A 26018-nucleotide genomic window follows, 5' to 3' on the forward strand; every position below is an offset into this window, starting at 1 on the left:
TTTTCAATTTCACATAAACTTTTTTTAATTAATAAATAGGTTGTCAGCACAGCTACACAACTGAATCCAGATACATTTACGTTTCATAAATACATCAATAAATATGTTGATAAAACTACATTTTAGACAAGATAACAGTATGCAGTTTTACAAACTACAAGAGCAGCCAAGTGACATCAGAGAGTAATTGGCTACAACACACACACAAGTGACATTACAAATAAGCACATACTTCTTAATAAATAACATGTTTGATACAAACATAACCTTAATGGGTAAATTGTCATTTTCAGCATTTTGAAAATCAGGACATTAGGCAATCTTCTGGTATTAAAATGAGATGAGTGTGATGACAACAAATACTTTCTGCTACTTTTCATTTGTCTTTAAAAGGCTCAGACTCATGAAGCACATCTGTCCTGGTCTGTTCAGCGTCTTCTGCTGCAGAGAAAAGAAACAAAAAAGAAGAATTATATTGTGCATAAAAAGTGAACACTGTTCTTTTCTGTATCACTATCCAGTTACATCATGAAAGTAGACGACTGAGTGTCTTTGTACTGTATAATTGATCTGTACTTACTTGGACATGATCTTATTAATCACTTTCTTCACCCAGGGAGCTTCAGGGTCCAGGCAAACTTCTTGGCCTGTCTTTTTCAGAGTGGCACTGCAACACCAAACAAGAAACAGAGATGCAGTCAGAAAAAGCCAGCAAATGACTAAAATGGACTCAAAATCTAAAAGTATCAACATCATCGGGATGAAGGCTTGGAAATGAAGTCTTACATGATCTCAGTCTCGTCGCAATGAGAGTTGGCAGGAATCAATTCCACCTTCTCGATGTGGCGGCCGATGGGTTTGCTCTCTGTCTGGATGCAGCGGCAGTGCAGCTCCACTCCCAGGCTTCTCAGACTCATCCCTGTTAGGACACAGGAGTCACATATGGTCACAAAGTGCAATAGTTTGTGTTGATAGCTCTGATGCAGAAAATAGGACAGCAGAATGTGCACAGCAGTGACAGTTCAAATGCAAAACTGAATAGAGTAACTTGATCAACAGCGTAGTTCAATACTGTTACATTCAATTATTGATTTACAAAAACATTCTTACCTTCACTGACGGCCAGGAAGGCCAGGAGCACCACAATAGAGGCGACAAGGACTCTGCTGATCATCATTTTTGCCTTTTACAAAATTCTGCAACAACTAACACTGATGATTGTCTTTCAGAAAGCTGTCTGATGAAGTCTGAATGAAGAAGTATATTGTACTGAATTCTTCTACTCAGTTCCTTCTTTCCTTTACTTTTTTTTTTCTTGGTTCAGCTGCTTTCTCGCTCTGTTGTTTGAATCTAGTGCTGAAGAGTAGAGTCTCTCCTTTTATAGCTGTCTTCTGGAAATGAGTCAGACAGGTTGCGCAAGCTGGGACTGTTGGCAGCTGAGTGGGAATTTTTCTCACTGAAAGTTACCTGATTGACACCTCTTAATTATCAAGAGGTGCTCTGGGGTCAACATTTGTCACTAATGCAGAGTAATCATTTGAAAAACACAGCTACTAAAAGTCTGTAATAAATCGGTTGATGTGACAAGAGTGCTCGAGAGAAAATTAACAGTTTGTTGCACCACTGCTGCTGTCAACAGCTGGACAGTTAGTAAAACAACAAGAATAATAAAACACCGAGCTGCATGCACAGCCATGTTCAGTGCTGTTGAAGTTCAATAACCTGAAGCGCTTTACAGAACTTGTCAAAGTCTTTTTTGGAGTTTTTAGAAAGAGACAGAGAGAAAAGTTGTTTCTGATTTTAAAGTTTTCTTTTCAATTCCTTTTCAAACAGAGTACAATCTACCAAGTTCAATAATGCAGTTATAATAAATGAACACTAAATGTAATCACAAAGAGAAACTTTAAACATATGTAAACCATGTTCATGCATCCTATAGATTAAAAACAACAGGGCCATTATTACACATATCAAAACAGTCATATCGCTGGCTCATGCGTTTATCATTACTAATCAAATGACAGGTAATGTACCAAAAATCTTCATGGGACTAAAGAGCCTGAAGCAACTTCAACAGGCTCAAACACATCTGCTCATACGTCACTGCGTCCACTTTCACAAAGCAGAAGGAAGTATGAAGTAACTTCTGAACAGGTGGGGCTAATCTTTAATCTTTAAAACAGTGATTCTTAAACAATATGTGCTGGTTAAAATGTTTAGGAAGGGAGATTAGGTTATGTCTGTTGAAAGTGTAACATTTTTATTTTTATTATTTCTTTATTGAACAGAAATTAAAATAAATCTCAGAAAGGCAGGAAAGCAGTGGTGGAAGAAGTCATTTAGGCCATTTAGATCCTTTACTTATGTTATAATACAACACTGTCCACTACAAGTAAAAGTTCTGCATTCAAAACCTTACTTAAGTAAAAATATGCAAGAATTATCTGCAAAATGTACTTAAGGTATGAAAAGTAAATGTATTCATTTTGCAGTAAAGTCTCAGTGTTTAACTATTACATGTGATGTTTTTGGATTAATATTACTCACGCATTAATCTGTGTCTTGAACTTTATTGCTGTAGCTGTTTAAGGTTGTGCAAATTTTAACTCCTTTATAAACTGTTAGGTAGTTTAATCTACAGCATTGCCATGCATCATATTCTGTTTGGATGTTTGTAGCATCGCTGTCCTGTGAGAACCAAGTATCTCTAAAAAGTCAAGCCCTGTTTTTAGCTTTCTGACAATGCATTTTCAAGCTTCGAGGCTTTGGAGGTTTTTAAACCATTTTTTTTAGCTTAAGAAGAAGATTAATTTCCTTAACCCATAAAGGAACACTTCATCCTTCAGTTTATTACAAACATTCACATTCAAAATCACCAAATGTGGAGATACATAGTTTCACTGGACAGGAAGGGGATGACAAATTGTATTCTGTAATCTAACTAAAGCTATCAGACAAATGTAGTGGAGTAGATGTAGAAAGTTGCATAAAATAAAAATACTTAAGTAAAGTACAAGTGCCTCTAGTTTGTACTTACTGAACTTTACGAAAAGGTTATAACCAGATCAGGATCTCATCTGGAACTAATCATGTCCTTTTGTTTGGCTTGTAGTAAAATAAAAGCAGATGTGACCCTCACATTTGGTAAGCATGTGACGAATTTCACTGGAAATGTTTGATTTACAGCTGTGCCTTTTTTGGTTAAAGATGTGTGTGTAAGTGTATGAGATGAGATAATGTGACAGTCATCACCGGACCAACTTATGTTTGAACACATATGACCACTCTCTATCTCAGGGGTCACCAACACAGTGCCCGTGGTACCAGGTAGCCCCCAAGGACCACATGAGTAGCCCTCAGGCCTGTTCTAAAAATGAAAATTGAATATTGATATTATCTGTTTCCCACCTTGTTAAGTCATTGTTGATAATTATTGATAATGAGAAATCATTAACGTGATCAGTGTCTTCACATAGATGACTATCATTAATCATTAATAATCATATAAAAGGCAAACTGAGCAAATTTGTTATTTCAGAAGAGTGTATCAAACTGGTAGCCCTTCGTATGACTCAGTACCCATGAAGTAGCTCTCAGTTTCAAAAAGGTTGGTGACCCCTGCTCTATCTATTGGTCTCCACCTAAATTTACCCTGTGGTGCTGGGGGCAGAGTGCTAATATCAGATGATTTTTGTTGATATGAAACCAATAGAGGAAACAGGGTCTGTAGCTTCATGGGATCACAGAGGATGTATGATGCCATTTAAAATTTTCACCGCATGATACATAATTTGGATTTTCCAAAACTTTCCCTTGACCTCAGCTAAAACTTCCATTGCCTTCTTCAGCATTGGTATAACTTGACAAAACATTCCATAGTGCATTAAGGTATTGTATACAAGAGTATAGTGTTGGTAGAGTATAATACTGCACATTTTTGTCTTGAATGGCATTCTGCCTGATAACATTGACTATCAGTATCAGCGCCTTATTATAGTATGGTTTACAAATTAAATAGGCACATGCCCACTACACACTACACACTGATACTGAATATAAAAGACTGAGTTAACATGGCTGATAACAGCAGCTGGGAAAAAAATCAGGAATGAATCATGAACTTGTTGTCGGCCTGTCTTCCTTTTTGTTTTTTTCTCTATGTCTGAGAGAAAGCTGATAGGTATGCTTGAGCGATACCGTGCTGCTTTAGTTTAAGCATGCTCCATTGTAATTAGTGAACAATAGCAAACAATTAGTTTCTGCTACTAGGGTTGGACTGTTGGCAATATTAATGACATAAAATATGAGGAAGTGAGAGGAGGAAGTGAGAGCCTAAAGGAAGACTCAATAGCACATAGAGTCTGGGGATTTCAGGAAATGTCATTGAGTATTTGGTATACCAAACAGCTGGAGGAGGGGTTTAAAGATTGACTGCTTTGAGTTGGTGACTTTATCTGTGGGTGGGTGGCCCTGCAGGAGTTAACATTCCACATGTGTATAACAGCATATCTCTGATATTAAAGATCATGCCAAGATAAGCTTGCTGGCATGCATAAACTCAGTTCAGGTATACTTTATCGGTCATATGTAGGTTAACACAGGGTCAAATCAATAGTACAATGTATAGATATATATATAATATATAATATATGACGACTATAGATAATTGTGCAATGGCTTTCAACCTTATTTTTGCATGTACAGTATATATTATTATTACAGTACATTCTTCAGTTTTTGTTTTACACAGCACGCATTTACATTAAAAGTAATAATAAGTCCCAAACTGTTTTATTCTTGTTATTTGATAGGTTAGAAAATAATTGTGTATTTTTGCATAGCATAGCATCATTGCACAGATGAAGTTGCTCAGTGATGTTGCATGGCTTTTTGAGAAGATGCCAAAATACAACAGGACAGATGGATAAGATAAACATTGTTAATTGGTCTGGTGCAGATATCCAAATTCCAGATAACGGCAACAAAAATGCAGTGCACGTTTTCACAGGAAAAATATTTTAACAGGATTTCTATAAAAAGCAGCATTTAAAGGTGCAGTGGGTTTTGTTTGGCACATATATTCAGATTTCAGATTCCTGCTAAGTGACCTCTGCTTCAGCAAAAAAGAGACAATTTTCATCGGAAAAATCTTTCTTTTTTTTCTTCTTTTTTTATTTTTTTAAAGACATCTTAAAAATTCCATCCAAGCTTGCTAACTGGAGGAGTGCAGTGAGATAGAATTGTACATGTGGGAAACTAAATCCACTACTTTAGTCTAAAAATAATAAACTTTTCTTTTGCCTCCAGACGCACTGATAAAAAAACAGCAACCTTCCTTCCTTGTAATAGCTGAAGGAGGGAGCAATGATGAAAGGGTAGAAAAGGATTTACAGAGAAGACTTGCATCACAACTGCAGAGGGAACAGCAGAGCTTTCTACAAATGTTTGCAGTCTACTGACTAACACCTTTTCTTAAAAATCAGATTGTATGCCTATCTTCAGCTTCAGATCAGATATGTCTATCATCACTATTGTGGCAATCCTGGTGTTCCTGACGATCCCTGAGGGTGAGGCTAATCTGTCTTTTGGTAAAATGTAGTCTTGTAAAAATGCCTTCACTCGCTTTGTTGCCTGCGTCCATGCACTCTGTAATTTGAGTGCCTGTTTGTGATCTATATTTAGCTATCGGCAGTGTGCTTTACTTTGCTTCTATCCAGAAATTAACATTTTTTCTCTAACCTCTCATAACCTCAGGTATTCTGGGGGATCATGGAGTGAACCAGCGATGTCGATGCATCAGCAAGGAGAAACAACCCATCGGACGTTACATAGGAAAGGTGGAGGTGCACCTTTCCAGCTCCCACTGCAAAGATATTGAGATTATGTAAGCACTGGGGACAAAGTTCAACAGTTGTTCTCTTAATTTGTACTCACATAACAAACCTATCTGAGGTGATGACCTGTGTCTTAATGGGTCTGGTGTAATATTACAAAATCGTACAGGAAATATTGCTGTGACTGATGTCTCTGTCTTTGATCATGCAGTGCCACTCTTAAAAAGGATGGGCAAAAGATTTGTCTGGACCCTGATGCTCCTTGGGTCAAAAAAGTACTTCAGAGGAAACAGGCTCAGTAAGTTCATCTTTACTGTATTTCTGTGAATATGTGAACCGATAAGCATGAGAACAGACCTCATATGAACAAAAAAAAATTGAAGGGTAAGGGTTCAGGGTAAAGAGTTGAAAGCAAGGATTGCACACTCTGAGGCACATGTTTCTAGGATTTTATCACCTTAAGGTCGAGTAAAAGGCAACTCTGGCTTCAATTCAGTTAGTTATTCTTTTTTTTTTCTCACAGATCAGGGAAATATGAGGTTGTTTGCAGAAGAGGATTTTAGTTATCACTTCTGCTAGCATATAACCTTTCAGGAAGCTGGTTAACCATTAGTCATTACTGGCTTAGTGAAGATTGTTGAAAACATGTGACGACAGCTACATTTCAGAAACTAATAAAGCAGTAGTCCCAGTCTAATTACTAAACTAAATTGGAAAATAAAAACAAATTTGAAATGATAGTTAAAACATATCACATTCCAATTCAAGTCATGATATTAAATGTAATAATTTGAATTAATTTTATTGTGATCATGTATATAGTGAGCAAATAATCATCTGCCGCCAATTCCATATTAAGTATCTGTGTAAGTGGAGTGGAATTGCCTCTAAAACATATGTTCTTTTTTTCATAGAAGACCAACACCTTGAAGTACAAACCTTCACAGAATTAGCTCAGATGGAAAGAATGACCTTTTAGAGTAACCACTGAAGTTCAAACTGGAAGTGTTAATTTCACTGATGGAGCACAAAGATCACATTTTTCTTGATGGGAAAGATTAAGCTCAATAGGTTTCCTGTGTGCCAACGAGAAATATAGCAATATGTTAAACTTTTTTTTACTTTAGAAGATCTATTTTCTGTAAGCAATTATAACACTTGCATTTCAAATGTAAAGCAAAATACATAATTGTAAAATAAATAAATAAATAAATAAATGTTACACAATATACAATATACATGGCACAATAAATTGGTATATTTGCAGTCTGCTGGACAGAATGAAATTCAAGTGGTGTGTCTGTGTATGAACTTGTGTTTTCAGCTTTGCTGTTGTTTTTTATCGTATCTTTGTTTGTATGTTTTCTACAGGAGAATTATATACAGAAGATATGCCTATGTATTCAAAAACATATATATCAATTTACATCTAAAATATTAGATAATGATTGTGAACAAATTGTGGCATGTCTTACAAACTAAAAATCTGTTAATGTCTCTCTCAGTCCTTTACTTTTGAGATTATTTTATCATTTCATTGTAATTTCTCGTGTGTCATGTCGTGTGGGAGGAGGATGAAGCAAAAAAAGTCATGGTCTGAATCCATGATTTTATCAGAACAGTTGATTTATTGTAGCTATACAAAATACCACTGTTGAAAGACATCATATAGACAGTATTTTAAAATGTTGTTTAGTGTCACATTCTTTTAACTTTGAATGTAATATGCTACACATCCAAAAAAACCACAGCTACAGCAGGCTTATGTAAACCAAGTCACATTAACCATAATGATGAAACTTTGGATGAAAATAACAACAAAACACAATATGTTAAATTTGATTAACCTGACATTTTCAAATTGGACTCCACATTAATCTCACCCAGAAGTTAGACATGATCTCTGAACTCACCAATGCTATTTTCAGAAAGCATTTTTGTTTTCTTAAAGGTCTGTCTTGAAGAGCACTGTCCCTAAACACAGAGACATAAACATTGTGTGATTGTTTACCACTCTCTTGTGCTAAACATTCTCAGTTTTTGCTAAACATTCTCAGTTTTTAGGGAGGTCTTTTTGCTGTTTATGATGGAGAAAACACAATAAAATATCCTGAAAATACAATTGCAACAAACAGTGTTTCTTGGTTTGTGTCATGTAAAGTATGTCATGTAGGACAGCGTGCCTGCAGCGTGAGATTAAATTCAGTGGAAGGACATCGCCACCTCTTGGACAAAGGTGCACACTCTCAGGACTATAATCATTTTCAAGTGGCTGTAAAGTGCACTCCTCCATTTGCAGCTGACATTGTAACATTTTAGTGCAACATTACCCAAAGTTAAACTTTTCTTGTTTTTCATTGTATCATTTACAAGAAAAACATTTGGCTACAGCTACCTAATCACGAAAAGTGAGCCAACAGCAACACAATATGTCTATTCATGAGCTAGCTATATGTCTGTTCATGAGCTAGCTATTAGCCAAAGTCCATATCAGTGCTGTTGCTTCTGGCAATGCCTACTCAGTACATATGGAGGTCACAGGTTTTTGTTGTGATGTTGTCTATTCAAAAGAAACTGAGTTTGATAATTGCTATTATTTATTTCCATTCAATATCAATGACAGAAATAGATGGAATCATAAAGTCATAGCATTGATGCTATGCTCTACTAACTTGAAAGTGCTCATTTATCTACTGCAAAGCTAACTATAACCAGCTTCCAACTTAAAGAGTAGTCCACACTTGCCTTAACTGCTTTAATTACGTCAGACCACCAGTATGTATATCTTTAATTTATATGATTTTAAATTCAAGTGGAAATCCCAGAATTATCAAACATACCAAATAAATCATGCAGTTAATTTCAAATTCGCAACCTTCTCCTGCAGCCATGGGATATATGCCCTGCAAAAAAAACTGTTTAGGACTGGTGAAAACCAGAGGGCTGCTGGTGTTAGCAACAGCATCACAAAGCTCCTATCTTTGTTCCATTCTTGTAGAAAAAGAAATTTGGAAAACTTTTGATGTAACAACATTGGCATATTTTCAGTGTGAAATAGCATAGTGTCACAATGTCAGCCAGCTATTAATCCATGTCTGTTTTATTTCCTTTCCTGGCACTAACTCTCATTATTATCATAACTCTCATTTCAGCCACTCCCACCTGTCACGCATTAGCCCCAGTGTTCTCGCCAATCCCTGTCATCTAACTCCCACACCCACCCCATTCCTTCATCAGCTCTGTAGAATTTATACCAGCCCAGTTATCTTCATCCCGTCATATTGTCTCGTGTTCCTACCAGCCATTGACGAGCAGCCTTTGTCTCTGCCTGCTAGTTTTTGCCTGTTATAAACTCCACCCTTATGGAATTATTTTTGTGTCTTTAATACCAAGCAAAACTTCTCAAGTATCAAACAAAAACCACTAACTCAAGCAAAAAAAGTGTCACCTCAAAGGTAAAACTTAAAACTTGTAAACAAAACATTTGTGTAGTCGTAAACTATTGGTTTTATATTTGTTTGATATTATGTCCTTTTGTTTACCGTTCCCTCTGCTTCTTTCTCAATGATCAGTCTTTTGATCTCTCCATCACGTTTGCAGTTCTGCTCCCAGCTTTCTCGTTTGCGCTTCCCAAGTCTTTGTTTGCGATTCTGACACAAAGCTATCGCGTGGGCGGGTCTTACAGGGGTGCGTCCCCATTGGCTAATGCGTATTTGGAGTATTTTTGAGTGACAGCTCAGTGCCTGCCGGCCCCCTGACGTTTCAGTGCAGTTAACTTAAGAGATTTTGGATGACACACAAACCACTCCACAGCGGATTCCTACAAGATTAATAAAATGTAAGTATTGATCGTATATATTGTCTGTGATGTACTTTGCAAGCATGGTTACTAGACGTTTGTTGTTTCGTTGTGTTAAGTTACTAATTAGCTAGTGAAGCTGTTAACTTAGCATTTAACGTTAGCTAACTGCTAACGTATTAATTATCGTCTTCTCTCTGTAGAATAATGAAACATTGTGGGACGTGCAGGACCCCGAGCAGAGCAGAGCTACAATGCTGTCCCAGGTAACGTTAGCTAGGTCAGTAACGTAGCTATATCTGATAATACACAATGCTAGGGTATTGGTTAAGTAGTACAATGTAGAAGCTGTGCATATAATGTATTCCCATCTAGAGGTTGACACATACAGTACATATGCAGTGTTAGCTGTGCCTAACTGGTTCATCTTTATAGATATGTGCATTATTATAGCATAGCATAGCATAAAAAGAAACTCAGTAATGATAGCTACATTTACACCAAGAGGATGACATTACAAGACAACAAGAATGTTCATCTGTACTTTCCTAGTTATGACAAAACTGGCTATCCTAACTCTAATTACATGTATTCTGTTGTATTTGCAAGCAGGTCAGCATAAGGAAAGTGTTCATATTGTTTTTAAAGCCTACACATTTGCTAATGGCTACTTAAAAGCAAGTTATTTTAATTGTAAATCACCCAATCTTAGAAGCCGCAGTTATCAATAAGAACTTTGTTACCATTTGATTTGTGTAAGGAAGTTTGTTATACTTTTCTATCACAGCTCACATCAGGCAGCAGGCAGTCCAACCAGGAGGACGTGGTAGCAGCAGAAGGAGAGGAGCCCTCGGTCTCTCTGTGGAGGAAACACTGTTTGCTAAGGCTTCTAACAGCCAGGGTATAGACCAATAGAGTATGTATTGATCATATTTTACTGAGATACTCAATTAACACTTACAATAACCTTTTTCTTAAGTTTATTTTCATTTGTGTACTTGTAGTTTCTAAGTCCATTGTATATCAATATATACAGTATACTGTCCTGTAATTTAATTTGTGTTTACATTGTTTTACTGTAATTATATTTTAAAATGCACGTAATATATTAAAAACACTTTTTTACATTCACCCTTGTCTGTTTGGTTAATTATATAATACAGGAAATAAGGTTGAGACTATGATAATGCTTTATTTTTAGTCCAATATAAAACTTCACATACATAATGGATATTTGAACATATTTTGCTGGAGCCCCGGTGGTAGAAGAAGCTGGAACTCAGTGTCAGTCATTATTTGCAGTACATCACAGGTCAGGATCAGTTTTTCATCACCAACAATACACAAACATACTGAGTAATAGGGTTATGAATATATTTCACATATTCAGTTTCACCTAAGGCAAGCTGTATTTCTGTGCTGACTTGTGTCTGCAACAACACTTCTGAGTGTGGTGCAGGAATATCACACACAACTCCTGGACACCTGGGATCATCTGGTCTCCTGAGCTCACTGATGGCCGACCGCTCCAGTCTGGACGACAGCCTCTTTGAAGGGCTGGGATGTGGCTGTAGTCCTTCACTTCCTTGACTAATTGTAAAGCTTGAAGTACCTTATTAGATGAAAAAAAAAATGTTTGAATTTAGCTCAATAATAAATAATTTAAATTTTGCACTCTAGGAACATTTTTCTAGCTTTCATAATCACTACTGGAACACTTATTTCTGGAATATTATTGATCACACTTTCTAGATTCCTACCTCCGTGCTGACTACATGTGTAAAGTACAATATGGCTTCATGTTGAATTTACTCAAATGATCCATCTGCTTTTCCCTTGGGTAATCTGCCAAGATGGTCCAGGGCAGCCAGCAGGACCCGAGCTTCATCAGCCATGCACATCACTAAAAAACAATAATGATCACTTAGCAAAGTGTGTTAGTTAAAATACATTGTTTGGATAATAGTAACAATATGCATTAATTCTAAATATTGTTGAAATTTACATTGTTAAAATATACAAAAAATATGTCCATTATCTGCCATCTGGCAACAGTGCAATACAAAAAGAAACAGTGTATAGATGGAACATTATCTAATGTATGTGTCAACCTCTTTATTTATCATTTGCACAACGGGGAAGGAGTAGTTGGCAATAAAAATCCCAGGCTCCCAACAATGCTGAGAAAATGTGTATTTGATAAGTAAATGAAGATCACACAAGTAACAACAAAATGAGAATCTAACACAAAGTGCAAGTTAAAATAAGGAATACAATACAACATAATAAAATATATATAAAAAAAAGTAATGTAAATTACATAGTAATTGTGATGAATAATTACTGAGTGTAAAGAGGAATGTAGTAAATGTATATGCATAAGGAGAAGTAATAAATATATATATACAGGTGTAAACTGGAACGTAATAAAAGTACTATATGCATAATGATAAGTGTAAAATATGTACAAATCGCTGCCTGGTGTAGCCTATATTATGGTCATGTTGTGCTATGGAATAGTAAAAGTTTACCTATTGACCTTTTACGCACTTACCTAGTCAGAAGAAGTCCAGCAAAGTCAGACATTTGGGCTACAGCGCAAGTAAAAAACCTACATTGAAGCTGGGTCCAGTCATTTTGTTTGGAGGACATGTGCTGTAAAACAGGCCACCAGCTGGTCTCCTACATCCTTCAGAGCCTTGCCAAAGTCCTTAACAGAAAATTGATATGGACAAAACAAGGGCTTTCTTCACAATTATTCTCAGAGGATATATCTAACATATTTTTCATGCTATTGACTAATAAAAAAAAATCATCTTACAGTAAAATATAAATGTACAAGTTGCAGTTGCAAAAGGTACATGTTGACAACATTTTTGGACATATTTAGAAGTATACATTTTACTCTAATTAAATAATACTATAAAAGAAATGAGATCTCTGACAGTTTATGTCTAAACTGACAACCAGCAATGTACATACACATAACACATAAACTGTAACTCTTGTTAATGCAATGACAGCACTTTAACAATATTGTAATATGTCAGTTATTTTATTTTATTTTTCATTTTATTTACACAAAGAAACTTACAAAGGTATTGTATTACCATTCAAACAATAGTAACATTATCCTATTATTACACACCGTTGGCTACGTATTTGACACTGTGTGTGAGCTTGGCCACAGTATTTTTCTGCAAGTTGAGATCTAACTTATTATAAGACACTACAAGAATGGGGACATTTAGACCAACATGTTTGAGTATTGTGAAAGGATCTATATCTTTACCATGGCATGTCGGGAGAGGCTGGAAGCAGAGATGTGAGAGGCAACCAGGAGGCAACAGGGGGTTGGATTTAGAACGCCATCCGCTCTGTAGCATCAGCATCGTATCGCATAGCTTGAAGTGGTTAACAACGATGTAACAGCAGTCTACTTCCAAAAGGTTACGCCCACTTTTGGGAAGCGGAAGGTGGACCTGTTTGTTTCGTGGTCTGGTCTCTTGCCGTAAACTGCAAGCAATCGTCTGAACTCCATTTCGATAGCACATCTGCAGTCATCATGGATTGTTATGAACTCTGGAAGCAGTGATGATGAAGGACGTGCAACGCTAGAAAGATAGCTGCAACAGACATGTGTTGACTCATCTAACGTTAACTATGGCAGATTGGTAAAAAAAAAAAAAGAAGGTAACTTTAACGTTAAGGCTTTAATTTTTGACGGATGCGATGCTTGTTGATGTTATAGCTAACGTCAGTTACGCAAGGAAATAAAGCGTTAATGTTAAGTTTCCTCGCTAGCTAACCGTCATCATCATTGATCGTAGCAAACTTTAAACATAATATTTCAGGCCTACGTGAACATATTAGTCACGTAAATTCAAAATAACGTTACAGAATTCACGCCTTCCTTTCCGTCTAGTTTGCTACGTGCTGTTTTCCCTCTAAAATAACACCGTTCAACTACTTAGCTAGGCCTACGTCAACTTAATGGCGCGCCACTGTAGCATTGCATATTTATCTGTGTGATCATATGCTCATTTGTTTATTATTGTTGTTAAACGTTGGCGCTAGCGGTTTGCTGTTGCCTTAACTGCGCGTGCGTGTGACTGACTGTTTTCTAGGTCCCCCCTCCCGTCACGGTGCTCCCCAGTCGGTGTCTCTGCTGCCATGGTGGTGGGCAGCCTCCCAGTGGAGCTGTGGAGGGTTATCTTGGCTTATCTTCCGCTCCCCGACCTGGGCCGCTGCTGTCAGGTGTGCCGTGCCTGGCGGGAACTCATCCTCTCACTAGACAACACCCGCTGGAGACAACTGTGCTTAGGCTGCCCTGAGTGCCGACATCCCAACTGGCCCAGTCAGCCCCACCAGGAGCCCCCATCCTGGAGAGAGGCCCTGAAGCAGCACGCCCTGTCCACTCGCACATGGACTCAAAATGGGCCAGAGCTCCAGTCCTCTGCCTGCCTCCTCTTTTTCCGTCGTCGAAAAGACCGCAGGGTTTGGCATGTGGGTCCTGGATGCGAGTTTGAGACCCTACGTGGGGCCCTCGGGGTGGTTGGGCCATATGACCGCGTAGTTCTTCATCCAGGGGTGTATGAGGAGCAGGCTGAAGTGGCGCTGAAGGTGCCTGTGGAGCTGGTTGGGCTCGGCCGATTGGGCGAGGTGGCCCTCCTGGTGTGTATGGAGCAGCAGTGCCCTACTGCCCGGCTGTGTAATCTGGTGTTCATGCCACCCTGGTTCTCCACTGTGGTCTACAAGGTGAAGTAACAGCTTGCCATGATGGTTTCTTGATACAGCAATATCTTATCAAGTGTTCAGAATAAGTCTGCTCACATCAAATGTTTTACAATCGGGTCCAATTATTTTGTTTCTTTCTTGCTAAATCTGTCTTACTCCAGTCACCTTTCTCTCCTTGCTTCACTCTAGACGTCATGGGGTCACGTCCAACTTGATAACTGCAACTTTGAGGGGGCTCAGTTGCAAATCCGCGGCCCAGGAACCTGCCAAGCTCGCTTCTGCTCCTTCTCACAAGGCAGCTCTGCCCACTTGCTTGGCGTTGTCCTCAGTCTGTTGGACAGCTGTGACTTCTCGGGAAGTGACACAGCTTCTGTGACTATTGAAGGTCCTCCAGTGTCAGAAAGGAACTGGGCTTGTAAACACTTGGCTGCCTTGGCCAGGACGTTCCCATCATGTGGCGCATCTGGGAACGATAGCCCTCCCAGAGGCCCTCTGGCTGACTCTACTGGTGGGCATCAACCTCCAGGTGGTAATGTTAAAAAGGAGCCTGTGAGCATAGACTGGCAGAGGAGAACTGGGGTAGATGCAGTGTGTCAGGGCACAGTGATTGAAGATGGCTGGAGTGATGGCGACCGCAGCGATGGAGAAGAGGAGAACCGAGGTGGAGGAGGAACTAACAACACCAAAAACCCACTTATATTGGATTACAAAATCCCTTGTGACCATCATGGCCTATCCCATTTGCTCAAGCCCCAGCCAGATGGCTCTCTGCCACTGGCCTCCACCTCAGATCCACCATCTTTGACCCCTGAACCCCTCACCCTTCAGCAGGAACTAGACAGGGACCCAGAGGCTCAGATGTTGGCAGCCTCAACCCTTGGCTGTATCCTCAGACGTTGCCTCTTCAGGGAAGGGAAGGGTGGCGTGCATTTGTCTAATTACGGACAAGCTCGGCTGGAGGGCAATGTTTTCCGTGGGCTGAACTATGCTGTCCGCTGCATCCAGAACTCCACAGTAAATATGATCATAACAACGGTCTTCAGACTAATGGAGTGTCTCTTGACAACATTTACATTTCATTTGATCAATAACTTTTACAGGCTGCATACCTTTTGTGTCATGTGTTAAGTTACAGAAGTAGCTCAGATCATGAGTAATTCAGCAGCAGTTTCTTTTTCTAAGTGTTACTTGAGCTCCCTCTCTTTCTCTCTTAACCTCCTTCAGATAGTGATGCTGAGAAACGAGGTGTGTGAGTGCCGTGCATCAGGTGTGTTCCTGCGCCTCTCTGCTCAGGGCCTCATCGCAGAAAACAACATCCACTCCAATGGGGAGGCAGGGCTGGACATCCGAAAAGGGGCTAACCCCATCATTGTAGTAATTGCTGCTCCACTTTCTATTATGTCAAGGAAGAAACAAACAATACCCACATTTGACAAAATAATCTTAACACACAGCCCACTTTTTATGTTGTCCCAGAGCTTTCAACAGTATCTCACAGTCAGTTGTCATGGAAAAGATTATTTTGTCAAACCACTATATCAAACTTGGTTCTACAGACTCAGGTTAGATTGAGATTCTTTTGAGGTCCCAATGCCACATTGCACCTTTTACATCTTATCAGTAACTTCAGAGCTTGTACATTGTCAAATAACTCGCACAATGACGTGAAGAAGCTGAGAGGTGTCCATAATAAAAGGGATGTCGAGTGGACATTCATAAAACACAATAAAAGTGATCTATAGAAGCTCACATTTGATACATTTGTTTGTAACATCAGTAGGTACATTTCCAAACAGCGCTTAGTTTTCTCTACTCCATTTTTTTATTCTCTCATTCTGTCTTTTATCCCACAGTGTAACAAGATACATAGTGGTTTGCGTTCAGGGGTTGTTGTCCTTGGCAATGGAAAAGGTTCAATTCGGAGCAACCAGATCTATAACAACAAGGAAGCGGGCGTGTATATTCTCTTCAGCGGGAATCCTGTGGTCAGGTAGGTAGGACTCCACAAACATTTAACTTGCACAGGAATGTGTAGCCCCTGCTTAAACCTATCACCAGGATGTGTTTATACTACCTATTCCTTCAAAATGTAAAACTTGGGAGTGTTGTATGGCTTGATAATTTCACTCAAGCAACTTCACAATCACTTTGACTGCTGCAGTGCAGTGGTATATGTTTTGCTGCTATACATAACCTAGCATTTTACAGTAAAAGTAAGCAGATGTGATGCCCGGGGTGCAGTTGCTGACATAAACAAGTGCGCCTAACCTAGTGTTTCTGCATAGACTACTACATAAAGTCTGAACTTGTTTATTTGCTCCTGTTCCACTCATTCTCTCCTCACTCTCTCTCTCTCTCTTAGTGGGAATCACATCTTCCAGGGCCAGGCAGCAGGGATAGCTATAAACGAGAATGGCAGAGGGATGATAACAGGTGCTAAATGTGTTCTTCATTTCCCCCATTGATGTGCCACTTACAGAAAGGTAAAGAGCTATTTGTGGTTATGAACCTTTTATTCTTTACATATAATATATTCCAGAGAATGTAATCAAAGAGAACCAGTGGGGGGGTGTGGACATCCGCAGAGGAGGTGACCCCATCCTGAGGAACAACTACATCTGTTATGGCTACTCAGACGGTGTCGTGGTGGGAGAGAGAGGCCGCGGACTCATTGAGGGAAATCATGTCTACTGTATGTCATTTCAGGCTGTTAATGGCAGCATCATATGTTCATCTTCACATAACCGCTTACCTTTTGAGATCATCTTTACCAACCATGGCACAGTTGTTTCATTTCTCCTCTTCCTCTTGTTTCTTCAGGTAACAAAGGCTGTGGTGTGTGGGTTATGTCGTCCAGCCTCCCGCAGCTCCTGGGAAACTACATCACCCATAACTGTATGTATGGGCTGGCAGTGTTCTGCAGGAAAGACCCAGAGAACATCGAGGCCAGGGAGGGGAACTGGCCAGGGCAGGACGGGATTGGTGGAGAAGCAGGCAGCAGGGAAAGGAGGGGGGTAGAAGGAGAAGGGATAGAAGGGCAGGAGAACTTGAATGAAGAGGGGGAACTGTTTGCATGGGAGAGTGATCTGGACAGTGAGGATGAGCGCCACTCTGCCCATCGTTCCATCAGCGTGGCCCTGGTGGAGAGCAACTGCATGAGCTACAATGGAGGTAATATAGATCTGTTTGAGTGTTACATAGCGTCAGGGGCACAGTCATTCACATCCTGTTTCTAATGTTCTCTTCATCTTTCCCTGTCTCTCTCTGAAGCAGTTGGTCTGTACGTGAAGAGCAGTGAGCCCCTGAATGTCTTTGCTAATCTTGTGAACAGTAACCGTGGCACCGGCATAGCTGTGCTGCAGAGCAGTCAGCTGACCCGACTGGGTACAAACTGCATTCTTGAAAATGGTCGAGGTGGTGTTACGGTGGAGAAAGACTGCAGAGTGGAGCTTCGTGGTAACGGCATCTATAAAAACAGCGGCCATGGTGTCGGTTTCAGTGGTAACGGGCAGATTTTGGAGAATGATGTGGTTGGAAACCGTGGATATGGGATCCAGGTCTCTGGCAGTGCTGACATCAAGGTGAAATGGACTGAGGCTTGGAAATGTTTAACTAGTTTTCCAGCACTGTACATAGATCCTTAATGACATTTTAACACTTATGTACATTTTTATAGTTTTCTCATTTTTATCTTTAGGTAATGCGCAACCGTGTCCAACCAGTACAGGGCTTTGGCGTTGCTGTGCTAGGGCCAGTAAAAGGTGTTGTCCATGACAATCTCTTGTTCCAGGGCCACCCTGGAAACAAAAAGGCCCTGCTACATATCGATCCTGGCAATGAGAGCTGTGTGTTGCGCAACAACAATGTTCTAAGACGTAACAGGTAACTAGGCAACTGACAGCCACTGATGGTCTGAATGTCTGGCACTTTCTCTCTGTACTCTTTCTCCCTTTTCTTTTCTTCCTTCTAGAGACGGTATTTTTATCATAGTAGCACAGTGGTGAGAATTATAACCTGATTCTGCAGCTCTCCTCAGCTTTACAGAGCTTTATAATGAATTTCTGTACGGCTTTCCTGCTTTAGTTCACTCACCGCACCTCATCTAAATTAAGAACTGTTTAACATTCACCAGATTATTTTAAAAGGTGATATATATGTGTTCACAACTTGTTTCCACTGCCCACAAGTAACCAAAAAAAAGTTTTTGCAGGTTCATTGATTTGGTGTTTCAACATCTGCACTGCTCCTGATTTCTGTATGAATTTTTCTGTCTGAAAAAAAATCTTTATCTCTTTGCATTTTGTAGCTGTACATCTGCTCCTCCCTGGGTTTTAGAAAACCCTCCCCCTCGTCCGCTGGCCAGCTCCCCTTCTGGCCTCTCCTCATCCCAATATCCTTCCAGACTTGCGATTTCCGTGACGAACAGGATCAGCGCTACTGTAGAAAGTGGTTGCCACAGTGGCAGCATGTTCTGCTCCATCCTGTGAATGCTGGCAAGCACTTAGATACCAATATGAATGACTTTCGAAAGAGGTCAGCATCTGGTTGCTTTTGAACTGGTGTATATCGAAGCTTTTGAGCACTCTTGACCTTTGACAATGATGCCCTCTTGTTGAGGTCTAGTAACTGTCCAAGAAGAGGCTGCTCCGTGTATAACCACTAAAGGGGCCATCCACCTTCCAGTACATTAGGGTGGCACAACATGTTGTAAATCTGAAATCAGACTTTTGTAATTTTATGATCAAATGCCAGTGTACTTATCCAATGTGGACTCATGAAGTGAAGCTGGAGTACAACATTCAAGCATTGTCATCCTACATCTTAAACAACCATTTCCATACTAAAGCTTTAACTTAATCATGTTCTTTTACATTCAGATTTCATATTCATGTTCAGACCTGCTGTAGACTTTGTTGGTTTCATCTGTTTGCTTCTGAGACTCACTGGTTGGGACATGCACATTTAAAAAAAAAACCTAGCAGGAGTCAAAGGCTCTAGAGATGCCAGCCTCATCCATGCTACAAAGTAAAGCTGTGCCTTGTTGGACTTTTTATTCAATCAATGATTGTAGCTTGGGAAGGAGTTGTCCCAGTGTGATGTGTATATGCAAAAAAGCAGGAAAAAAGAACAAAGCCAATTAAGCTTCTGCCTCTTTCACACAGCCATTTCCTGGTGAGTCTGTTTTTTGTATCATGTCCTCCGTGTTGTTCTTGAAATGTGATGCACCTAAGCTTTCTTTGACGTAATGAAATTCAGTGAGGTTATCATTCCAGATCCTATCATCACGCTGCACAATGACACAACCACACAGATTCACCTGGAAATAGCCAGTTATAGAAGGAATACTGAGGTTCAGTGTGCAGTATGTGCCGTTTACAAATGTGCCTATATGTTTTTACTGTCTATGCTAGATGTTTTCTGTCATCTAGAAGTTGTTTACAGCTCATTCCGCCGCTTTTTTTGTATCTTGCACAGTAAGCAATAAGTAAAGATATCATGTTCAACTCAAAGTTCACCACTTTTATTTGTCTACAAAATGCATTAATAAACTGTTCTTGTATGTGGCATTTTCAATTTCCAACAGTCCTCACTCTCTATCCAATTCTTGATCTTCAGTGCATTTTCTTGCGTTTCCGTCTCTCCATGAACTGATCATATTTGACCAGAGGTAGAACAAGAGAGGCGTGCCTGTTTGTGTCTCGCAGCTCAGCCTCGTAGGCCTTCGCCCGTGCCTGTTTAATTAGGGTCAGTCCCATTGACTTTGCTACTTCAATCATCCTGTAGGAAGACACAAAACATCAGTTACTGTATACTTGCACACTACAGTTTCCATATACAAATGTGGCCTTTTGCTCTTACCTGGCCTCGGTGATTCCCAGGTCACGGTGCAGTAATGTGAGGTCACCAGTCATGCGATTCATGTGCAGCAGCAGGGCCAGGGCGTAAGCTGCTAATTTGGCACGCATTGATGCTGACACTATGTTCTGGACCCTAAAAGAATGAGGTAAGGAGAAAAAGTGAAATTAAGAGATGTATTTTTCGATAAAATCAATGCAACAACTATATTAGTAAGACATAACAAGGTTTCTTCAAGGATTATTTTCAGCAGCGGGGTTAAGGTGTGGGTATACTCGCGCTCGACACCGTGCACGGGCCGCCGTAGATGCCGCTCGCCCTACGAGCACGCAAGGAGACGTTTATGCTCAACGCATTGTTCGTTGCAGTACTCTTACTGAAATACAGCAAGGGACAATAACAGCCTCTTTGTTCATTGTATTCAGAAATTTAGGCAAGGAAAAGTAAATCATTCTCATTCATTTTTAATATGAAGTTGCAAATTGAATCCAACCAAATCACAGACTGATCTCATGAAATGGCGTATGTATGACACGCCAATTCATATGCCATTATTGCAGTGTTATCAAGACGCATACTCGCTTTTTAGCGTGTTTATCAACGCCGTTTGTCCTCCATTGACTTACATTAGCTTGCAATTGCGTGTGAATTTACGCTGTAGCGAGTAGCATGAAAGGGCGAGAATCCGCGTAGGGAGGTTGGTTGGGGTGGCGGATGGGTAAAACACAGGACTTTCACCCAGTAAAGCAGGATCATGTCCCCCGTGTCATGTTTCCTTAAAGCCAATCCCATTCTTCTTTTCCTAAACAGTTGCTTTCTTCTTTTACTAAAGCCAACCCCGTTCTTCTTTTCCTAAACCCAACCGTAGCTTTCTTCTCGCGATAACAAGGCAAGACGGCGACAACACGCCAAGTGGCGTGTATGTTTACGCCCGCTGTACACAGCGTAGACATAGACGCAGATAGCTCAAAATGCGTACAGATAACACACCACTTGGCTTAAGAAAGTCACCGTGTATGTTTACGCAAAGTCATGATACCACATTGCAAATCAAATTCCAGACACATCCCAGTGGTTAGGCGCTATTGATATAGAAGCTGATGCAGTCCCTGCAGATATCTTACAGAATGATACATGTGCAAAACTTCCATCATACCTGCCATTGTTGAAAGTCTCCACAGTGAATGTTCTGAGCAGTTTGCTCTGAATGATGCGAGGACAGCCTTCCTCCTGCCCAACTGTATGTAAATATAAATCACAATTAGTTTGTGCTCCAGAGATGCGTGTAGAAACACCTTTGACATGCATTTGATGAAGGCAAACAACATTACTCACACTTGCGGGTGATGCTCTTCTGCCGTGCCAGCTTGAGGAGCATAGAGAGGTAAAAGGCACAGCGTGCCGCCTTATCTCTGGCTTCACCCTCAGTCGGCATGTTCTCCAGGTGCTTCACAACACACAAGCACCTTCAATAAAATGTAAAAGTACAAAACAATTCAAATGCAATGCAGGAAACAAAATGTAGATTAATAAAATACCTAAGCAAGCGTTGAGTCCTCTGTCACCCTACCCTGCGTCATCTCTCATCTTCTTCAGCTCCTCAGATGTGAGTGCTGCCATCTTGGAACCAGCCTGCTCCAAAGCCCCAAACTCTACTGGACTCAGGACTGTGGATATCAGTTAAGGATGGAGACCCGAACAAACAAGCTCAGCTGCAGCTTTCACCTCCAGCAATTATATCTGTTCCACTATCTACAGTTCCACACAAGCAATAGGTAAAGATATCATGTTCAACTCAAAGTTCACCACTTTTATTTTCCTATAAAATGCTTTAAGAAACTGTTCTTGTATGTGGCATTTTCCATTTCCAACAGTCCTCACTCTCTATCCAATTATTATCTTGATCTTCAGGCACACAAACACAGAAGGATACGATCATCAAATAGGTAGACATTCTCAGGTTTGTCAGCGCCTGCATTGCAAGGGGGTAGGTGGAGAGCCAGGTCTCCCTGGACCTCTGTCTCAGCTACTTCCTGTTGTAGAGCTGAGGAAAGAAGAAAAAAAAAGATGAACATTTTATATTAACAAATTGACACCAGAACAGAAGACTATGTGGAGAGAAAAATGACAACTCAAGCAGCCAGTTATTTAACATAACTAGGGCTGCCACCTCTTAGTCGATTAGTCGACTAAGATTTCTTTAGTTGAGTCATTTTTTATGCTTATTCATGCTTAATTACTCATTTCCAAGAAACTTATGAGCACATTTCTGGTAAGCACAAGATTTAAAGTGGTGCTTTTGCAGGATTAATTGTGGAGAAACTCAGTTTTACAGATGGTTCATTAACTACATTTATATTGTGCTTTTCTAGTCTTAATCACCTCTCAAAGAGCACCGCTCTGTCGATTACATCAACTAATCGATTAATCAACAAAATCATATAAGTGTTAGTCGACTAAGAATTTCTTTAGTCGAGGACAGCCCTAAACATAACCCTTGTCCTTCTTTATAAACCAACCTCTCCTCAGATGACTAATTGATGATTTTTAGACTACTGACTTCCATATCCATGACTCCGTGTAGCTTACCTTCCAGACCCTTCTGGTCAATCACAGTGTTGGCAGCCTTAGCCACTGCTTGGTGCAGGGTATCACTGCCCACTTGATTCAGCCTGCGGGAGCTCAGAGCTCTCTTCTGTTTGTTGGTGCCAAACGCCTCAATCAAAGAGTCAACCTAAAGAGAAAATGTTAACATAAGATTAAGACATCAATACCATTCTTCTCTTATTCTAAGAAAAACAGCACAAATCATCGCACCTTGTCTCTGTAGGTCTGAGTAGTGTCCCTGGGTTTTGCGGTCTCTGTTGCGTCTCCCGGTATAACAGGTTGCATGTTAAAGAGCTGAGCACTGTGCACCTCCATTTGCATGGACTGCCTGTTCAACACTCCTACATAATATCTAAAACAGAAACAACACACGTATTACTGTAGGTAGTTACACAATGATAAATCTCAAAATATGCTACATACTTGCAAAGGTTGTTGCATTTCAAGGACCCCGGCCCAAAATTATTTCCAACATAGCACAGTCTGTCTGATTCAGCAGCCTAGACAGAGGAAAGCATAAGCAACACAGTCATGAAAGTACTCAAAGTAGAGCAGCACATCCTAAACAATAAATTATAGATGTACGGTAACGTAACAGTGCAACTGTATAGTACTGAGGATGAAGGCAGTCCATCTTTCTCACCATTATCCGCCTGCTCTTTTTCCTGGGGTTACTCTCATCTGCGTTCTTGTACATCGTGAAATCCAGTTTGTCTTCATTTTTGACGCTGCCATTTGAAAAGCGGACTGAAACATAACGAGGACCTTGTCAATGCCTGCGTTTCATACCACCATAAACACAATTCGGAAGACATGCACGTTAAGTTTAATTAACCCAAGCAGCAACTAACAAGATACAACAAATTCAAGAAAACGTTTTTCTCACTGTTCTTACTACTGTGAAATGTAACTTCCTACACATGAGAATAACCTCAAACTTCACTCTGGCAAGCACAACACTGAACAACTAGCCCTGTTGCTAGCACCCACGTGTGCAATTACAAACGGGTGTTTAAAATAGAGGACATAAGCACGACCCAACATTTACTGGCAAAATTTAAATTAGAATATTCTTCTAATATGTTCGACAACCAACAAATGTGAGACAGTCACCAATAACAGCTTTTTCAGAGTCGCTCTCCTCTCTACAACACACCAACGAGCAGGGGGCAGCCATATTTGTTGTCATGAGTTTGATGCAAGAGGTTTCACTCCTTTGTACTTCCGTGTTCGCCAAGATTGATTTTGTTCTTAAACCACTTTGTGAAATTTGTTTCAGTAGCTGCAATTCTTAAGGTCTTATTTTACTATTGCATTATTATTCATACTTTTTATGAATGCTAGTATTCATATTAGAAAGCCGGTTTTTTTTAAAAGATATCAACAAACATAATTCAACAGCTAGATCAAAGTGCATTAGGTCTACACAAACTTAATTCCAAAATATAAAATATCTAAAAAAAAAAAAGGTCCTAGAAAAAAGTATATAATAATAATTGTAAACAAATATCTACCCAATAAACAGTAAGTCAAAAAAAGAAAGAAAAAAACAGTAGTAATAAATAAGTAACAATTATTCAGGGGAATCATCATACAACTTTAAATACAAAAACACTAATAACACAATTATGTACAATGTACATACTCTACTCTTTGATAGTTTTTCGTCTGCAATAATCTACATATCATACGCTATGACCATTTATACTAGGGGAAGACCTAAGAAGTGTATTTTGTGTGGGCCAGAGCCTTCAGCTACCAGGCTCCTCTCCTGTGGAACCAGCTCCCAACTTGGGTTCGGGGGGCTGACACCGTCGCCACATTTAAGAATAAACTGAAAACCATCATCTTTGATAAAGCTTATAGTTAGGGAGTGAGGAGTTGCAGCATAGTAGAGTAGAGTAGAGGGAGGCAGGAAGTACAAGCCCGTTCCGGCAGGGGAGAGTACGAGCCCGGTCCAGGGCCCCTCTCTTTAGCCTGCCTCTCTTAGTTATGCTATTATAACTCTAGACTGCTGTGGGAAGCTCCTTCCAAGGACACAATGAGCTGCTCCCTCTTCTCTCTTTTCACTTGTCTCCTTTTGTGTGCATCTTAGTCCCAGAAATGCCTGTTACTAACCTAGCTCTGGGGAGTTTTCTCCCCGGAGTCCCTTTGCTTCTTCTTGACCCAGAACATCGCCTTGGAATTGGGTGGCACCTACACCGGGGTCCTGGGTGCAGCTGACGCTATGGACTTACTACACCCTGCTACGCTCTGCGTTTCCCCGCAGTGTCCGACTGCGTCCTGCCGCGTCCAACCGCGTCCACCCAGGCTGCTGTGCCACACTACACCCCGTAACGCCCTGCTGTGCCCTACTATGACATGAACTACTATGACTACCATTGTGATCACTGCTTCACTATCTTTATTATGACTATTATTGCCACCATTCACCACTCCCCCAACTGGTGCCGTCAGACACCGCCTACCAAGAGTCTGGGTCTGTCCGAGGTTTCTTCCTAACAAAAAAAGGGAGTTTTTCCTTGCCACTGTCGCAATAGCTACTGCTAATGCTTGCTCTTGAGGCAACCACTGTAATAGTTGGGGCTTCGTAAAGTACAGAGTTTGGTCTAGACCTACTCTATCTGTAAAGTGTCTCGAGATATCTCTTGTTATGATTTGATACTATAAATAAAATTGAATTGAATTGAATTGAATTGAATTGGGCCTATTTAAAATGTAAAAAGGTTTACAAAAGCTTGCACGTCCAGACAATAAATACTAGGTGATGGACATGGAAAACCATGTAAAAGACAGAAAAATAGAGTCCACACAACAGATAATGCTCCCATGAACATATATTTTATATTGACCACCAAATATATCATGTTCATGTGAAATGTATCCATTAAAATATTGAGTTAAAGCGTTATTGTTACATACAAGTTTAGATATAGTTTTATTGAAAATAAATTCATGTATATCTGTCCAAAACTGATAACGGGGAATCATAAAATACAAATTTACACATACAAGAAGACAGTAGCAGAATGTTTTTCCACAGGGTAAACATCTTGCTTGTGCAATAACCCTGTAACACCACGCATCCACCTTGTTTTTAGCCAGTCCTTGTTTTTAGCCATGTGTCTATTTCTGTGTATAGTACATTGAAAGCAACAAAAAGTCAAGAGCCCTAGTCAAATTCC

At 40.0% G+C, this 26018-nt stretch overlaps 4 protein-coding genes and 1 long non-coding RNA gene across 8 annotated transcripts; 3 read left to right on the forward strand and 2 right to left on the reverse strand.

Annotated features, from left to right (window-relative positions):
- LOC116040543 (interleukin-8-like) lies at positions 1–1369 on the reverse strand. Its single transcript, XM_031286001.2, has 4 exons — positions 1111–1369; positions 787–919; positions 581–667; positions 1–441 (listed from the first exon to the last, which is right to left on the reverse strand). The coding sequence occupies exons 1-4, from the start codon at positions 1175–1177 to the stop codon at positions 429–431; spliced, it is 300 nt and encodes a 99-aa protein (XP_031141861.1). The 5' UTR covers positions 1178–1369; the 3' UTR covers positions 1–428.
- Positions 1370–5321: 3952 nt separating this feature from the next.
- On the forward strand, positions 5322–7238 carry LOC116040469 (C-X-C motif chemokine 10-like). Its single transcript, XM_031285850.2, has 4 exons — positions 5322–5567; positions 5755–5884; positions 6046–6132; positions 6749–7238. The coding sequence occupies exons 1-4, from the start codon at positions 5489–5491 to the stop codon at positions 6762–6764; spliced, it is 312 nt and encodes a 103-aa protein (XP_031141710.2). The 5' UTR covers positions 5322–5488; the 3' UTR covers positions 6765–7238.
- A 2100-nt stretch (positions 7239–9338) lies between these two features.
- On the forward strand, positions 9339–10673 carry LOC116040470. 2 transcript variants are annotated; one of them, XR_004102683.1, is made up of 3 exons: positions 9339–9672; positions 9837–9913; positions 10421–10673. It is a non-coding gene; the product is annotated as an uncharacterized LOC116040470 (long non-coding RNA). The 2 variants fall into 2 exon arrangements; XR_004102682.1 differs by having other exon boundaries at positions 9837–9899.
- Positions 10674–13049: 2376 nt separating this feature from the next.
- On the forward strand, positions 13050–19880 carry fbxo10 (F-box protein 10). Of its 3 annotated transcripts, none has more exons than XM_036000310.1 (11): positions 13050–13317; positions 13759–14391; positions 14560–15384; positions 15595–15744; positions 16224–16360; positions 16733–16803; positions 16910–17062; positions 17191–17541; positions 17641–17951; positions 18068–18252; positions 18677–19880. In XM_036000310.1, exons 2-11 carry the CDS (start codon positions 13807–13809, stop codon positions 18855–18857), a joined length of 2949 nt encoding a protein of 982 aa, XP_035856203.1. In that variant the 5' UTR covers positions 13050–13317; positions 13759–13806; the 3' UTR covers positions 18858–19880. The 3 variants fall into 3 exon arrangements, with proteins under 3 accessions (XP_035856203.1, XP_035856205.1, XP_035856204.1); XM_036000312.1 differs by having other exon boundaries at positions 17644–17951; XM_036000311.1 differs by having other exon boundaries at positions 13057–13320.
- On the reverse strand, positions 19870–24054 carry polr1e (RNA polymerase I subunit E). Its single transcript, XM_031285849.1, has 11 exons — positions 23947–24054; positions 23477–23580; positions 23257–23333; positions 23044–23185; positions 22816–22960; positions 22160–22270; positions 21797–21893; positions 21562–21692; positions 21383–21464; positions 20230–20361; positions 19870–20148 (listed from the first exon to the last, which is right to left on the reverse strand). The coding sequence occupies exons 1-11, from the start codon at positions 24020–24022 to the stop codon at positions 19983–19985; spliced, it is 1263 nt and encodes a 420-aa protein (XP_031141709.1). The 5' UTR covers positions 24023–24054; the 3' UTR covers positions 19870–19982.
- Positions 24055–26018: the final 1964 nt, after the last annotated feature.

The sequence above is a fragment of the Sander lucioperca genome, chromosome 4 (genome assembly GCF_008315115.2).
Source record: "Sander lucioperca isolate FBNREF2018 chromosome 4, SLUC_FBN_1.2, whole genome shotgun sequence".
NCBI lineage: Eukaryota > Metazoa > Chordata > Actinopteri > Perciformes > Percidae > Sander > Sander lucioperca.